The 17,803-nt window shown below is 45.6% G+C and overlaps 1 protein-coding gene across 4 annotated transcripts in view; it reads right to left on the reverse strand.

Annotated features, from left to right (window-relative positions):
* Positions 1-17,803, reverse strand: part of unc5a (unc-5 netrin receptor A) — a 166,402-nt gene that overhangs the window by 28,819 nt on the left and 119,780 nt on the right. For 2 of the 4 annotated variants that reach the window (XM_053878460.1, XM_053878458.1), the window contains 3 exons: positions 12,918-13,082; positions 3,296-3,484; positions 2,352-2,651 (listed from right to left, as the gene is read on the reverse strand). In XM_053878460.1, coding sequence (XP_053734435.1) covers positions 2,352-2,651; positions 3,296-3,484; positions 12,918-13,082 — 654 coding nt within the window. Of the gene's footprint in view, positions 1-2,351; positions 2,652-3,253; positions 3,485-12,917; positions 13,083-17,803 lie in introns of all 4 variants that reach the window. The other 2 variants (XM_053878459.1, XM_053878457.1) reach the window with 1 other exon arrangement.

A 17,803-nucleotide genomic window follows, 5' to 3' on the forward strand; every position in this document is an offset into this window, starting at 1 on the left:
CTGGAACGGATTGTGGTCGAGAACCGAGGTACCACTGTACATATAAATATTTGCTTCCATCGTTGTTGCTGTACATCAACAAATATTGATGGATCTTTTTCTGCTAATACTGATCAATATTAGCAGCGAGCACCATTAAAACGCTGTTATGACTGTTATAAAGTTAACTGTAATAAAGGTTTCATATGTTGCAGTGCATTATGGTGTAGTGTGAAAGGTCCTTAAAAATAGCGATGGAATTGTGGCAGGCAGCTGTGGCCCCGGGGCCTTCACTTTGACCTGCCGTTTTTTTAGGACTCTGGTTAAACATGCATAACAAATTGATTTGAAACACGCATCCCAGACCAATGTAACTAATCTGAACAAATACCAAAGAGATTAAAACTTCCAGCAAACCGAGAAAGAACTAATCTGAGGTGGCAAAAGCGTCGTCCTCTGCTGAACCTGGCAGCGAAAGCAAAGCGGCGGCGTGTTGACTTGGAATCATGACGGAGTGATTGAACATGATGAAATGTTTTTTAAGAGAGACTAATCCCCAGATAATAATTGCGGCAACACTGAAGAACATCATGCGTCTTTGTGCCTCTCATCCTGTTTTGACCCGTTTAATATTCATAACGTGACATTGAGTCGCCGCCGACCAAAATAACGCTCAGAGGAATATAAATACCCAACAAATTGGAGCAAAAACAACAAGGTTAAGTGTTTGAGTTTAAATCGACTTAACTACTGTTTTGACTACATCAACTATGTTTTGATTTCTCTGCCATGAGACAATGCGCAAAACACGCGGCTAAATTTCATAAAACAATTGACTCCACTCGTAACAGCGATTGACTCAACTCATTCAGCTACTCTTTATCTCAGTTTTCCCATCAATAATCCAGCTGTTCATGCGATTTCCTCCAACTTTCCCGCTAAACACCAAGGCTCTGACGAAGCAACACGGACGCTGCACCTTGTTATGAATTGGCAGCTGAGTGCAGATTGCTGTGAGGCTTGGACGCACTTATTTACTCATTTTAAATACGTCAATACATCAGTGATTCCCTGCTGGCCACTAAAGGAAAACCAACATAATTACAAGCTCTAGAGAACGTATCATCTCTCCATCTGGTCCTAGCCTGTGGTGTCCTCCCGGCTGGATTTGTCTGGCTCGCCTCCATCAATAGGAAATAAGTCAGAACAAGCCGAAAATGTGGGGAGGGATCTGGACTGGAGAGAAGCAATGGCTCTATTCCAAATGAAAGTCAACACCATCTCCAAGTGAGACAACTGCCACAGCGCCATTTTAAATGACCTGAGGAACTAATATTTCCCACTTCAGCTGTGAATTTCAGCTGCACAGAGTCAACTACTGGTATGAGAGTCACACGGGGGTTCGAGTGATGTCACCGGCCGTCTGAGACTTCACTGACAAATACAGAATATACAAGTACACTGGTTATCTCCATCATCATAGCTACTAATTTACAACAGAAACTTGTGTCTTCAACTGAACACTGCAGTCTGAGAAACAGGCCCGACACTTAGACAAAAAAGAAAACTACAATGAATTAAAAATGTTTCAGGAGAAAACCAGTGGTTAAAGCTACTTACATGAACAAGGACAATAAAGTGTGCAATAAAGAGATATTTGGCAGGGGAAACACAACTAAATAGTTTTTTGCATGTTGAATTAGATCACCATGATAGTACTTTAAGAAACTGCAGGGCTTGTCAGAGAGGGAAAGAAGCAGAAGTCCTGAAGACTTCCTCTTCTTCTTCTGGCATTTTCCTATCAGGGTTTGCCAGTGCGAGTCAGTGTCCTCCCCCTGAGGCTGTCTTGTGCATCCTCTCCCGTCACACCTGCCCCTTTCATCTCCTCCATTTCTAAACGTGTCCTTCCCAGTCACTCCAAATGAAAACCTGAGCATCTTCATGTCTTCCACTTCTACCTAAGCTTCTTGTCTTCGTGTCTGAGCCACTGTCTCTGAAACAGGTCCACTGATGCAGTGTCAGTGAGTCAGCTTCCCATCTGAAACTGCAGTACCCAGAACCTGCGCCCGTACTTGGGCCAGGTAGGTGTCTGTGAGTCCAGTATAGGTGGGCTGTAGTGGTTTAGTCTATGAGAAGGCTATTTGGAATCAGAAAGCGGGCTCAGTGGTAGACGTCAAAAAGAACCTGCCGCAGTACGAAGCAGGCCTTGGCCGAGTCTGAGCCAGAAGGGCGACACACAGCGGGTCTGATCAGCCCCACGTGTGCCAGACTCCAGACGGTAGGGTACAACTGAAGACATGACAAGTGGCACCGGCACCGTCGAATAACCCATCCAACCATAAACACAAGGTTGACAAAGCAAAGCCTCATACCTGTGTTGGGTATCGTCAGTCTCCCTCCAAGGAAATTGAAAGTCCCATAGGATGTGTTGGCCACGTCGCGTGGGAGAGTCTTGAAGTAGCTTTGAGTGGACAGTCTGCTCATGAAGTCCGAGGGGTCAGGGTTGAGCTTGCCATTGTGCAGGGTGTGGGAGCCATTGGGAAGAGGGTCCAGCAAAGGGCCATTGGTGAGCGTGAACTTGCCGGTGGCGTCGTGGCGGGAGCGCAGGGTACCTTGGTAGCTGGTGGTCGTGGTGGTGAGATCCGGCTGGATGGTGAGCAAATGAGAATTCTCTGTGTGGGTAAAAAACAAACAGAGAAGACAATGAGCGGCGGTGGCTGTTCATGCATCAGTCTCAAACCTCACACGTTGGAAAGCTGTCACAAAACTGACACAGCAAACTGACAAAAACGCCGGAAAGACATATGGCGCTGAACACACTCGCATTCTTGACAATACACAAACACATATTCAGCCCAGAGCCAGTCACTTCTCCTCCTCTCCCTCTCGCCGCCTGTCTGTCTCTTTAGCAAGCAAACAATCAGCTCCAAACAGAATGAGCTTAGCACTCCGAATATACAAAAGCCTTTTTCTCCACCGTGAATCACAGGCGCCACAACACAGTTCCCCATCTCAACCAACAGAGTTGTATTTTCACAACTGGCTGCCAAACCTCCAGACACTGCGGCGCCTTTTCTTTTGACAGGAAGGTGGCAGCATAGCAGTGCGCGTCAGACAAGCTGATGAAAAGCCCCTCTGACACACACGTCTACAGTATTCTGTTCCTCCAAACCGCCTCCTTAACCCACGCAGAATGGGCTGAACACACAGATGAGCGCTGGTAGGCGCGGACGGACAGACCACACGGCGGGTTAAACAAAGAACAGTGTCCTACTGCTGTGGGTGGGGGGCCTGCGTGGCCGCGGTGCCCACACACCTGGCTTGCTGGGCTTGATGCCCATGGGCTGGAAGCCAGTGGTGAGGATGGAGGAGTCGGCCACATCAGCATCCAGGCCTTCTTTCTTGCGTCGGTAGACCAGGACCACAATGATGAGCAGCAGAGTGAGACACAGGGCCACGGCCACCATGCCCACGTAGAGGGCCACGTCCTCCGCCCCACTCACCACTGAAACACACAAAGGTCATGGTCAGACATGAGCAAGTCAAATACATGAATCACAGGGGCTGTTCATAATTCACAGACAGCATCACATGATCAGTGCTACGCCATGACGTCAGAGGTCCAACATGGCTGACGGGCTTCAGTAAACAAGAACACTCCTTTAAAGTTAAACATTACAGACCTGGGATCAAAGGTCCAGGGAACACCAGGAAAAAAAAAAAAAACACCTGCTTTCTGTGTGTTTGCACGACAACTGTGGTATACAGAGAAATATCAAACCCTTAAATAACAGCTTTATTATGTGAGACACATTGGGCGGACCAGGGAGAGTCACCCCACGGACACAATGATCCGCCATGTTGGCAAATGTTAATCTGTTTGTGACTTTCATTCCAAGAGTTCCCAGCGTAGCTTTTGTAGATTCGATCACAAGACCGAGTATATGTTTGGGAATGAGAAGGTAGTTCAAGTATTGGGCATCAACCATCCAGAATGAAGGTGAAGAGGAGAATGCTGACAGGGTTAAACAGGTGTGACTGAAGAGAGTCAGCAAGAGGAAGTGTTATTGCACAGTAGTGAAACCTGCCATGATGGTGGAATGTTCACAGACAACAGGAGAATCTGCAAGATACTATATGTGAAGTGGAGGAGAGGGACTTGCCTACAAAACAATGAGTGAATGATTTCAATGAAGCGTTCATTGCTCAGAAAGTGGTGAGCTTAGCAACAACACACTTTCAGTTGTGTTCTCTAGTTTCATCTGGATTCACCAATGATCAGTCATTCACTAGAAAACCTTTGCTGCGCTTCATTCGAGCCTCCTGTGTTGTTGAAGCTCACGAATGCTACTGCCACCTACAGTCCAATTGAGCTCTTTGCACACAGTGATTTTTCATTGTGATTTATATTGCTAAAATAAATAAACAAAAACAAACAATAATAACAAGGAAGAAAGATGTGGTGTGGGTCTCTTGAATTCATTGAACAAGGTGGCCACAAGGCAACATAACGCACAGACACAGCAATTGTTTCAGGACTCTGTGGACTTGTGTTTGCAACTGAGAGGCCAAAGATCCTTGATCTGAAGATTTATGTTCTAAGAGGAAAGAGGTTGTCTCCTGACCATCATAGTTATGCGGCTTGAGGCTTTGACCATGGTTTTCCACTGATGTTTGAAAAGGAATCATCTAAACCAGCGGATTCTTTCGGCTCATTTTCCACCAGAGCGACATGCACCGAAATAAAACGGTCGGAATGAAACTTCTCCAAAACGTGCACGTACGTTCCTCTTTTCATCATCAATCTGCTCTTTGAGTAGGTGGCACCAGTTAATCTTCAATTTAGATAAAATCTAGTTTTTGAAGGTCACAGGAAATAATGCCTCAACGCAGTGCCGAATCAGCAGTATCTGTGAAACGTCAGATAACCTTTTTCATTCAAAGTTTACAACAATGAAAGATGAAGAAAGCACATTAGCTGTAGTTTTGATGCCTTTGAAGAATTCCCTTTTCTTTTCCTTTACTTTAAAAGAGATTCTATATCCTTCCTGCTGTCAGTTTCGCTCTCCCTAAGCTCGGAACAAACCCAGGAGAGACAGCGGCAAAATGAGGGATTTGCTTTAGAAATTCAAGCAGCTTTTATTCTCTGTGTTTCTTTCTCAACGTGGCAGCATCTTCCTCCCAAAAAGGTACAGTAGGCAGATGACAGCACAGCCTGGCAAACATCATGGCGTGTGTTGCGAGAGAATAGGCTGAGGCTGGAGGAATTTAGTGGCGGAGGTGGAGGACGCTCCTGGGGCCTCTGCGGAGGCTATTGTCCTGGGGAGCCACGGGGGCGTAGCGCTGTCAAGTGAACTATGCCGCTCTGAAGGATGGAGAACAACAGCAAAGGTGAAAGTGCCGCCGGCTGCCGTGCGCCGAGCTGACAACCGAAGAAATGGAACAGAATGGAGGAGAGACGGCAGACGTACCCGGTCAATGAAGGGCTTCGGAGAATAAACACACATTAGGGATTTGATGAATGAGAGGGAGTTTTGATTCAACTACACATGTTTTGATGGAAACAGTAAACACAAAGAGCTGGTTCAGTGAGAGAAAAGAAAGGCTCCATCACGAGGGGTAATTAAAACTGATGTTGATATCAAATTCAATCTGAGTTGTCGCTCTTGGTCTGGTTTTTTGACACGGGAGTGATGATCTCCAAGGTGGGTGTGGTCCACAAGACCATTCGGAAAAAGGGTGGGGCGCTCCCTCATCGAAGAGCGCAGACCCAGTGGGTGTGGGTGTGGAGATATATATAGATATATATATATATATATAGTATATACAGTGGAACCTTGGTATTCGAACGCCCCGGACTTCGAACAAATTGCAGTTCGAACAAAAATTTCGAGATTTTTTTGCTTCTGATTTCTCTCGAACGCCCCTGAAAAAAGCAGTAAAAAACATAATGTGCATGGACCGATTAGCTGACCCACGACGCGCATTGTTATTGTGTATAACGCAGCCTCTGTATGCAGACATTTACATTTACTGACTGTTTTTTCTTCATATTGAGGTGTAAAACCTTTCCTGTCTCCACACTGGACCCTGGTAGAGTGTCACAGGGGAGGTGCTCGCTCTCCACACCTCTGAGGCTGGAGCTCACTCCAGGGTTTGATGTCCTGTTGTGGGCTGGAGCTGGGACAGGGATGAGGCGAGTCTGGGACAGAGCGTGACTTGGTTTATGACTTTGTCACAGCCAAACTGCACAGAAGCGCACATTCAGAGCTGGACACGCACCGGGCACCTCTTCACTTCTGGAGAGACGTCACTCACTCAGCAACCCCTCCCACATGCAGCGGCCACACACATAGAGGAACAGCGCACCTGCAGCAGACACTCTACATTCACTCCTACAAAAGACTATTTTAAGGCTTGGAACGCATCATTTCTTTTTCCGTTAATCGTAATGGGAAAAATCAATTCAGATTTCGAACAAATTGCTTCTCAAACGGCCGCCTAGAACGGATTGTGGTCGACCACTGAGGTACCGCTGTGTGTAAATATATATATATATATACATATATATATATATATATGTGTGTGTGTGTGTGTGTGTGTGTGTGTGGCCTCAGAATGCTTGCCGGAATCCGGTCAGCCGGATAATTCCACGCAGACATGAATCTTGGATTCTGGACAGTTTCTCAGCGAGTCAAGCTGAGACTCTTTGTGACTAACAGCGGCGTGATTAGGGAGGGGATCTGAGCAGAACCTGATACGCTAACCGGAGTGATTAGATGCAGGCCCGGTCTTCCTGTCCCGTCATAATTCAGCCGCCCTCTTGACATGGAATCAATAGCCGATGGCCATCTGAAGATGAAAACCAGATCATTTGTTTTCCCTGCGACATGATACAGCCATCTGCACAGGCATTAACAACACAACAGCACAGGCTGTAAAACATGTTGCTCACAAATGGACACACATGTTGAAACTTAATACTTTCAATTTCATTTTTCAAAACCTGATGTGATACTTTCATAGTAGCCTACAGAAAAAAACAATGATGTTGGTTTATGGCTAATTCTTTGAGAGACATTTCCAGTGAACACATAGCACCAAAAACCATGGCGACGACACCAGACTTCCATCTGTCGGACTAGCTGGAAGAACAAGAAAATAAACTTTGAATAATTCAACTTGCAGGGAATATAGAAGCCAAATGCCTACAAGAAGATAGAAGTCATTTCAGGTACTGTGTTGCAGACATTATCCTGAAAAAATACAATAATTCTTTTTCCAAATAAATCTTTCAGTTTCAGTTTATTTTTCCCAGTTGTTACGGTCGGTACATGTCTTCAGTTAATGGTGGGTGAAATCCCGGTAACATCTGATACTGTAAGTAGCGCCATTACAAAGAGGCACGGCTCTTTCGTGTCCCGTCATCATTCAGGAGCCATCTGGACAGTCGGTGTCAGCGACCGACTCAAGACCAAGACTGGAGCTCCTTGATTTACCTACCATCAGAATCAACAATCTCACAAAAGCACGACATAATAACAAAACCAAGCTGTAATCTTTGTGGGGTGCGACAGAAAAATAATGTGCTGCAGCTTTGAAATGGCTGATAGAGACTTGAGTTTAGGACCCTCTTTATTTCCTGACCTTTTATGTCTCCTAATGTAATTTGACAGGTAGCCATTGTTTTTCCCCGCATTAGCTTGTTTATGCTACTGGGCTTTTTTAAGTGTCAAGTTGAAGAAATCTCATATAATACTCTGTAAAAGGTCAAAAACTGGACGTTTTAGCTGACAACTTTGCCACAGACGGGCGCGGCATCAAGGACGAACCTGTAACTGAAGCGAAAAACGTCGAACACGGCTGCTTTCGCTGAATCGAGGTCAGCAAAACCCATTCCAAACAAAGGGCCCTGATGTTACTGAACTCGCGAAGAAGATGAGAACTGATGAGGCTCATGAATGTGTGAAAGTAGGACATGAAGAAGAAATATTCTTGAGATAATTTGGTGAAAAAAAACAAGCCCATTTGGTCAGTTTGCTGTTTACTTTCCAAAGAAAGCAAGGATGATTAAAACCACTTCCTCAGGCTTTTGTTTGCCGAGGCATCCAGTCCTGCCTCTCCTGTGCTCTCTGTTTAGCTGCCGGTGTCTCCTCTCGTGACCTCCGCCTCCGTCTGCTTTCTTCCGTACCGCAGGGAGGTGTGGCGGAGCCGTGCTCTCAGGCGTCTGGCTCAAACTTCCCCCGCCTGCAATTGAGTCCAAAAATAGCCAGGGAGAACGTCTAAAGGTCTCATTAAAGTTCCCAAACTCAATTGTCTGGGTGAGTCAAAGGCCAGAGGCGCCGTGTTTGGACTCCTCTTGATACGCCGACCAGGTGCTGCCAAAAAACATCAGTCAGCACGGAGACGAGGAAAGTGCTGATTGGATAAACACAGGCAGAGTTCGGCCAATTGCTGTTTACCCTGCGAGGGCGAAGCAAAGGCACCTCGCGCCGCTCCAGAGATCCAGTATCTCCGCTCCGCGTCAGCTGACGCGACTCTGCCCGACAATGCAGTCAGTCAGTCGGTCAGACGAGTGTCTTTCTTCCTCTCCCTCTGTTCCGTGGTGGTCTGCAGCGGCTTATCTTTATCTTTATCTGACCCGCCAGATGACACGGCCACCGTGTCCCTGAGCTAGCATCCTGCAGGAAGCGCTCTGCGTGTTGGTCTGCTCATCGATTTTCAGCGTGTCAGCCAATAATGGGGCGACATTCATTACACTCTAATTGACCCAGCTAATCAGGCTTTATAATTGGATGGACCGATTTAACCGCCGCGTGCTGTGGCGACTCTTCACGGAATCGCTGCTTCCTGACTTTGGATTCGGTTTGAGCGCTCTCCTCGTGACTGACAACCGTCTGCGATCTGCCTTCAAGTATGAATACACAATAACCTTTTATTTGTCTCACCAGAGGCAGTTTAAATTTTGAGCCCCAACGATACACAAATGTAATGCAGCTAACCAGGACTATCTGGTGATCCATCTTCGCGCCGGCCATGTGTCTGTCTCCATGTCCTCTGCGCGCTCTCCTCTTCCCCCGCCTGCATCGATAAGCAAAAGGCTCTGGAGACCGGTGCACCTTTTTCTCCTGGTATTTATCACAAGTCCCGGGAATATATTTCATCCCATGGCCGATCCCTGTGACTGGCCGGGAGATGAATAACTCAGGCGATCTTAAGGTCAGGGATAAATGGCTACTAAAACTCTCAAAGTGAACGTGACCATTACTATCTCCACAATACAGTCATAGCATCCCTCAGCCAGCGCCGGTGAAATACGAGCTCAAATAAATCTCGGGCCATTCTTCATGCAGCCTTTTGACCGCCAATGGGAAACAAAACCCTGACAAAAGCATCACGCGCAGCCAAAGGAAAATTCCCAAAGCAGAAAAGAGAAGTAGCAAAGCAGACTGACTGAAGTATTTTCTAAAGTAAATACATATGCATCAAGTAGATCCTTGACTCAATGAATCATGGTTGGTTCATGCATATTCACTGCACATCTTTTTTGTGAAACAATTACACAATCATTTCCTCAGTTTGAAAATGCTACACACCTTTATTTCATAGATATATAATGAGAAATATCAAGTCACAATGAATGAATCCCTCTCTGCATACAGTACTACCGTGTTACATACTGATTTAAGATGAGATTCATGACCATTTGGTCACCAACTACATAAATAAATAAAATACAATTTCATAAAATCTTAATAAATTAATAAAGCATATTTTAATAATTTAGAAGCATAATTTAACATTAGTATGTTAAATAAGATATTTCTCACCCCAATAAGTGTAGAGTTTACATAAAATAATATATTAATATAATTAAATCTTTCACCTAAATACATTTAAAAACTCCTCCAACTTAAAATACATGGGGTAAATGCACTGTTTAAGCAGGTTGAATGGAAAGACCAGTTTGTTTGCTGGAAACAATTAAAACCGTTTCAGTTCTTTTTCAGTTAAAAAAAACAAATCAAATATTAAAAATAGCAACAAAGAATTTTCTCAGATGATTTTATGTCTTTGCTAAGTGACACAAAATGGAGATAATGGAAATAGGTTTCAGTTTGCATTAGTTCTTCAAAAGAGGAAGTTTAGTGTGACTTCAAGCACAATGTGTGAGGGATTTATGAGTTTTCATATATTGTGTGATCAACCTCCTTAATATTTACTCCTGTATGAATGGATGAAAATCTAATTGTTCTCAGCTGAATATCGCGGTGCTTCCAGTTGGTGTTGGGGTTAACTACATGCTGCAAGGACACTGATTCTCCAAATATTGATGCCCGCTCCACTTAACACCGCAACTCTGAGATGTTTGAGAGGTGCTCTGGCAGAGGACATCCTTTGTTACCCTGTAACTGCAGCTCACTTTGCAGTTCTATTGTTCCAGCACACTGAAGGAGAAGGATGCCTGGTCTTTCAGGGAGAAGTTTTCCATTTCAGCGAAAAGCCCGCAGCGCAGTTGAGGCATCAGAGTTGCTGACAACCCCAAACCTTCCTGCTAGTTTGCTTATTATCATAGTTCTGACAGAAAGGCAAACACATCTGCTGGAAGCAGATTGGGACACAGATTCTAAAGAGGCGAAGGCTTCATGCACTCTTGGAGCGACACGCTCTAGTGTATGTATATGAGTGTGCCCGATGACTGGCATCTTTGTGTATACGTTCCGAGGGTGACCTTTGATGACGAGTCACCCGGGGCCACTCGCTCCAGCCAAACGGCCTATCGGCCGCAGCAGGCAAACACAGGGGAGAATAATCCGCAGAACCATCCACCCACCAGCCTTTCACATACGTTGACTTATCTGATCCCGATGCTCAGCTCGGGATACGGTATCTAGCGAGCCGTGTCGACCAAGTGTTTACCATTGCAGATGAAGCCGGGGGACACACTGTTGCCACCGTGTTTGTTCTTTGAGATGGCACACTGAGACTCATCATTTCTGGATGGTGGGCTGCAATCTCCTCCTGCCTTTGATATCTGCGGGGAGCGACAGCGTGCTCCCTTCGTGTCCATCTGGTTGGCAGTGGACCCTGCGGTGCCACTTTGGACTCGGCTGTCAGGCGCTTCCTCATCCTGACAGTATGCTCATCGCCTATGAACGATACACTGGCCGCTGATTTTTACATGCGGATGTCTCATTTGCAGTGCAGCTATCCAAACACGCAACATGGAACGGTGGCATGTTGCGCTCAAACACCGGGCGAAACGGAGAATCTCACACTCTGCACATGAGTTTGCATCCACAACTTCACTTGATCTGGTGTGATTCTCTCTTTACATATGTCAGAAAGGTTCAGGCGACAGGACGGGATGCTGCTTTACTGTCAAGCCAGCGCTAATTCGATCACGTAATTTAAGATGTGGATCAGTTCGGAGCAGGTTAGTGGTCTTCCTCCATGTTCTCAAAAGGCTTTTGCTTCGTAGCTTAACTGCTCCTCCTACTTTCACTTTAGACCTGTGAGTCTTAACTGACTCACCCACTTTCCGTGGGTCCTGGGCCAAAAATAAGATGCTTTTATTGAGAAGGGAATGGATTATTATGCTGCACGTCCACCCATGTGCATAGTAGTGCTACTCCACATGGTATGACCAGACCTGACACGGCCTCCGATGGTTTGCCATCAGAGCACGTTCAATAACATAACAAGTAGGAGGGATCCATTCCAAATGTCCATCAGGTGAGTACATCTCCCTTATCCTCATGAAAACAATGGAGGTCTCCTCATGCCTTTCAAAAATGATCAAAACAGAATAAAGATACTCTTCGCTCTGTTTCAAAATTCGACAATGACGGGTGACATGACACTTGAGTTGACCGATCAGATGGTAGTGACATCACTGAACAGCCAGAACCCGTCTGAAAACGGTACAGCTATACTTGGCTCAGATCCAGATAATCCTGGACCATCATAAGGAAAGTGTAAGAAAACACGTGGAACTGCGGCAACAGAAAAGGGACAATTTTCAAGTTATTTTTTTTGAATGTTATAAAAACACCAGAATTGTGAGATGAAAACCAACCAATTCATGTATTTTATAGGGAGCAAACAACATGATACCTCTGCTTCATAATACTTGATGATATGGTTTTGTGTCAATCATAAGTTAAATAAAATCATATGGCAAGTGAGTGTTTTTTTCTTTAAAATTATGGTGTGTGATGGAACAATATTCGCTAGTCATTAGTAGTTATGCCTCACTATTATTTAGTTTATCATTGGTTAGTATGTGTCCCCCATTTTAAAATGCTGTTTATTTTTTACTTTTTAACAATATATTTTAGTGTCTTGACTGGCATCATTAGAAAAGGCAATGGATTAAGACCTGTTTTCCCAAGTGAAGCACATTAAAGTCATATTTTGTGGTACTTATTTTGGTAACTCTATAGATTGGGGAACACATATGAACTGTTACCAAGCCTATTGTTTGCATGTTTACTGTGAACATTCAGTATATATGGTGTTGTTTCAAGTGAACTGTCACGGACCGTCCATGGGGCTCAACAGGTCCTTTCTAATGATGAATTACAGGCTAATATGTTCCGAATACTCATATGAATAGGTGGTTTATTGATGGCAATAAGTGTTCCCTAATCCAAAGTGTGACCCGTTCCTATCCATGGTACGCAGGCTGGACCACATGGCGACTGTGGAAGGGCAGAATGGGACCTGACATCCCTGATGTGATGCCTGAGGAGGCAGGGAGCTTTGTCACAGCCTGTTACACGCTTGGACCTGGAGAGGTGGGCTTGAAGCTGAGCCCATGCATGGAACCTGTGAGCCATGGGAGCTGTCCTTTGATGTTCTATACGTGTAAATCAATATCATCATCACAGAGACCACAAAGCAAAACAGGGATTGCGAAAGCACGCCTGACTCACTCTGTGGGCATTGCTCGCTGGTGCAGTTGAGCGACTGAAGGTCGAGTCCTTGGCAATCCTTGCCCCCGGTGCCAGGTGAAGGCTGAGTGCACTCCCGGCTCCTCCACATGGAACAGTCCGCACCGCACGGCGACCACTTACTCCATTCAGTCCAGCCTCCGTCCACTGCAAACACACAAGCGAGGAGAAAACAAATCGTTTCTACAGGTTTGCTCACGTGTTTTTCAAGCTCATCTGGATCTACCTCTGTTTCCAGAAAACACAACACACACAGTGGCAGAGCGGACACACAACAAGATTTATTCCTTCCAAATACATCTTTTTTTATTTCAACTAAAACAATATTGATCTGGAAAACACGCTGAGCAACTCCAATGAAACAAGCCATAACTCACTTCACAGACGGTAAAATATCACAGCGCAGTGCAGTTGAGATGTGGTACATGCTGCAGCATCAGCGTGCAAGTCATGCAGGGAAGAAAACGTAAACCACTCTGAAATGTAAACGCGCTCGCAGAAGAATTGCAAATAGATGCAAATCCACTTGTACGCAGGCAAATCCGCCAGATGTGAGCGGATAGTGTGTGAAAGTGGGAAGCAAAGACTTTCTGTTTCCATTTTGCATACTTTGTTTACTTTTAACAGGGGAACAGATGTAACAGAGCAGAGCCGCATGGCAAAGGTGAGGACCTGAAGAGACGTCATCGGTGCCAGGCAAATAAGCCTCCAGGGAAAATGACCCTCTACTCTTACACTGAGGCAAAAGAGCCGGAGCAGTGTTGACTTAAAGGAAATGGATGCTCCTGATGCGTAAAATACACTGCTCTTGTTAATCTCATGTGTGTATTTCTGAATGCTACACTGACAGTTCAAACAAATGAGTGGGTTCTTCATTCTGGGCCCCTTCATATGCCATAACATTATGCCCACCTGCAAGCATCATGAGTGGTCAGTGCCAAAACTGCTCACCCTGCTACGATCAATTCACATTTACACACATATTGGGTCCAAATAAGGAAAAGTGGCACAGTGTTGTGCGTCACAAATGTGGCTGGAGGGAATCAGGATGATGGAGGTATGCTGGAGGCAAAAGGTGATCCATGAGAGTGGCAGTTTTGGACGCAAACAAAGGTCACACACAGACACACACAAGTGGTAGTAATGTGCCTGAATTGTTGTCAAACTCAAGGCGCGGGGGCAAAATTGGCACAGCAAGTTTTTTTTTTACGTGGACTGTGAGGGTATAAAAGGAGGGTCGGCTTGTCTGAGCAGATGAAAAGAATATAGAGTTCAGTGGACGTTGACTGACAGGCTGACGGACAGCAAGGCACTTCTTTATCATCTGGCATGTATTTTCCACAGCTCAGCAGATAACAAGGGCAACAAAACGTCCTTCATTCCAGAAACCACCTCCAGCTCTTGAGGCGGAACACCACGGCATAGCCAAGCCACCCGTAAAACTAAGTCCCACAGGTGTGCCCTGGGGTCTCCTCCCAGTTGCCTCATATTGGTTTTGTGATTTTGTGAGTTTTGCAACACACATTTTCTTCCATTAAGAAACTGAAATTAGTTGGCTTTCATCAGCACATTTACAGTCACAAAGGCTGAATTGTGCAGGAAAAAACTGACACATCAATTAAAAAAAAACATTAAACACTTTAGCGATAAATAGATGCCTTTTTTATATTCATTAATTGTTAAATGACAGGCTTAATAAATTGTTAACACGATTCACAACACTATTTTGGTCAGCGGTTTGTGGACCCTTAGTACGTACTCGCAGAACTGAAGTGACATTCAGGTATCTATCAGTAACCCCTCCCACCTACTCAAGCGCAGTGTTGCCGCACATTTGGACCAGTCACAGGTGACATCAAGAGAAACGAGGAAACGTGATCGGGAGCCCCCCCCATCCTTCTCATTGCGCTGAGAGCACGGTCCCTACGTTTGGGCTGTTCGCTCATACAATGGTATATAAAAGAACTGTATCCTCGCAAACATAAACAACAGTTTCAGCCCAACACTGAACCCTTCCCTTGATGCAGGCTCTACTGTGAGTCGCTTCCAGATGCCTGAGCTCCTTTCTCTATAGGCACCACCCTGTTGAGGAAACAGATTTTGGCCGCTTGTATCAGTGATCCTGCTCTTTCCATCACTAGCCCACAAGAGAAATTCCAATATGTGATCTCAGAATGCCGAGCAAGGGAGACAAAAATGATGCAAAATCAAGGCAATTCAATGGGAGGAGGGGGAGCAAATGTGTTGGCGCTTCGAGGGGAAAAACCTTTTGTGAAATGAGGCAGTGTCAGCGGTGAATGAGAGCAATTTCTGTCGACACCAAACATGGACGTGAGTTTGCAAAATGAAGCCTTCAAGAAAAAGCAGCCAAAGAAAAAGCAGGCAGTGTGACCAGGGAGCCTCTTGCTGTGAGGCTGCAACGCTAACATAATAAAATTACATATCAATGAATAAATCATCAGCCTGTGCCAACAGAACAACACAACATTACAAGTGGTGATGGCATTGAATGAATCATTAATGAAATCGAAATGGAAAACCAAATCTTGATCACTAACTCCCTTTCAAGCAGCTCCATCGACATTCGGTTAGATAATTAATATTTTGTTTTATAGCGCAGGATGCATAGCAGTCGAGACTGTGTTGAGAGTGAGACCGAAACCATGTGTGTGTGATCCTTGTGGTGAATTAGACATTAACAGTACAAACAGCTTGCATGTCTTTATTTTGATTTTATGGCTGCAGGATAGTAAGATGTGAGTGAGAGCAATATTGAGCAGTTTTTACGACTCAATTTAGAAAACAAGGTTGCAACCCGTCTGGTTTTCGAGATAAAATCGAAGGTAAAATCCGGCCAACAAATGGCTGAAACAGAAGCAAAGTTGCTGTGCCACACTTCTGCTGACGAAAAAGCGAGGGAAGGTAGAGGCAACACAAAAAAAGAAATAGCGTTATGAAGAGTGCTGGGATTCTTCTCAGATCAATGACAAGTCTGACCACTTTGGGGAGAGGCATAGGTACATTTGGTGTTGGGGAGGTGGTGGAGGTGGGTGGGTTGGAGTTGGGAGTGAAACAGAGAGTGACACAGCATCAGACCTGGAGAAGGTTACCATGGGGCTAATGGGAAAAAGAGCAGTAATGAGCTCTCGAGGGGGAAACGCCACTGTCTTGCTCTTTCACTATCCCAGATGCAACAGCAAACGGGAGCAGATGCACACACAAACAGCACCAACCCTCCTCCTGACTGACCCGAGGGCGCTGAGACCTTAGTGCTCATTAATCCCAGAAATAAAGAGTGCAAAGGGGCATGACCTCAGGAGAGCTGGACTGACCTGCGGCCGGTCAGAAGCTTTGGTTAATAAAAGATAAGTGAGGAGGTGGGGTGTTGTTCAGGGTGGGATTACTATTATTGCGCAGCGTTCCCAAGTGATAATACTAGACGGATGGAGGTCTGTACACAATGGTAACGTCGCTGAGAGCGGATTGGTCCGTGTCAGAGGTCAGCGCTTTATAACCCTGTTTACACAGCCCATCATGTTTGTCAGTCGATCCCAGAGGATGCGGATGCTTGTCTAGTGGATGCTGACACAACCAGTGGAACCCATTTGGCAGAGAGAGCAGCGCCGACCTGATAATCGGCCTTGTTTGGCATTGAGAAGACCCAAGCGCGAGCAGGAGGGGTGATAATCCCGGTTGCGATTGAATACTGAATTACATCTAACCTGACTTATAATGTCAACCATCGCTTTCCTCCACCACGATGCAGAAGAGCGGTGGTCAACCTTCGCCAGGACAAGACGGAGTTCTCCTTTCTTCTCTGCCACAAAGCGAGACGAATCGCAGAGCAAATTTCAATCTCCAACAAGGTGATTGGAGGGAAAATGCCATGGCTCACCAAACTGTAAAGGAGCCACCGGCACTGTGACTAACGGGCATGGACAACCGAGGAAAAAGCCACACGGCAGGATGGTGCCAATGTAAAGGCTGGCCAGTCCCCAGCGGCACCGCCACAGATCCCTTTTCCTGACCACTGCTCTCACGCAGGAATCCAGTGACACTCCCTTCAAGACGATTTCAGAAGGTGGACTGCCCCCACATATTTGGTCGTCTTTGGTCGACGACTGAATGGCACGCACATTAAAATGCAAAAACACAAGATACAGCCGGTTGTGGCTTGTTTTCTAAGCTCAAATAAATTCAACCAAAGTAAGAAAGCCGGACGCGAAGCAAATCAGAGCCCATTCCGCCCCCTACAAAGTTAGAAATGGACTATATTATTTACAGCTGCACTTTCTTATCAAATCCCACTGAAATGAAAATCCATTGCAAAAGGCTTAGCAGCATATTTCCAATCACGCCGCACCACAGGTTTGGGTCAGTCAGGTCTCAAAGGAGGGACAGTTGTACAATAGCACAGTGGCAAGTCCCCGATTGGACATGTTGTTAACGGGGCCAAAAAGAACCCCTACTATTCTTTACAGGTCAGTGGGAGGGCTTTTTTTGTGGCTTTGCGGTTCACAGTGACAATGGTAGCTGACAGACCCAGACGCGGGACACCTATAGCTTCTGTGTCCTTGAGGAAATCACAAGGAGGTAAAAGGCTGCTGCTGGCACCAACAGGCGGCTCTGGACAGACCGCGTTCATACTAGAGCACATCGCAGCTAAAGTTGGGCAGCAAACCATTTCAGTTCCATCCATCCAGAAATGCATATAAAATCCAGGGAAAGTTCCACAAAATAGCAGCATCGGCATCTTCGCTCAACCCCCGAAACAAAGAGCTAGGCCTTGAGTTAAACTACCTATAATAGAGTCCAGCTCCATCCAGCTCATTCAGTTTAACTGCCAGGCCTTCCAGGTCCATCAGTCA

This window comes from Synchiropus splendidus, chromosome 11 (genome assembly GCF_027744825.2).
Source record: "Synchiropus splendidus isolate RoL2022-P1 chromosome 11, RoL_Sspl_1.0, whole genome shotgun sequence".
NCBI classification, from domain to species: Eukaryota; Metazoa; Chordata; class Actinopteri; order Syngnathiformes; family Callionymidae; genus Synchiropus; species Synchiropus splendidus.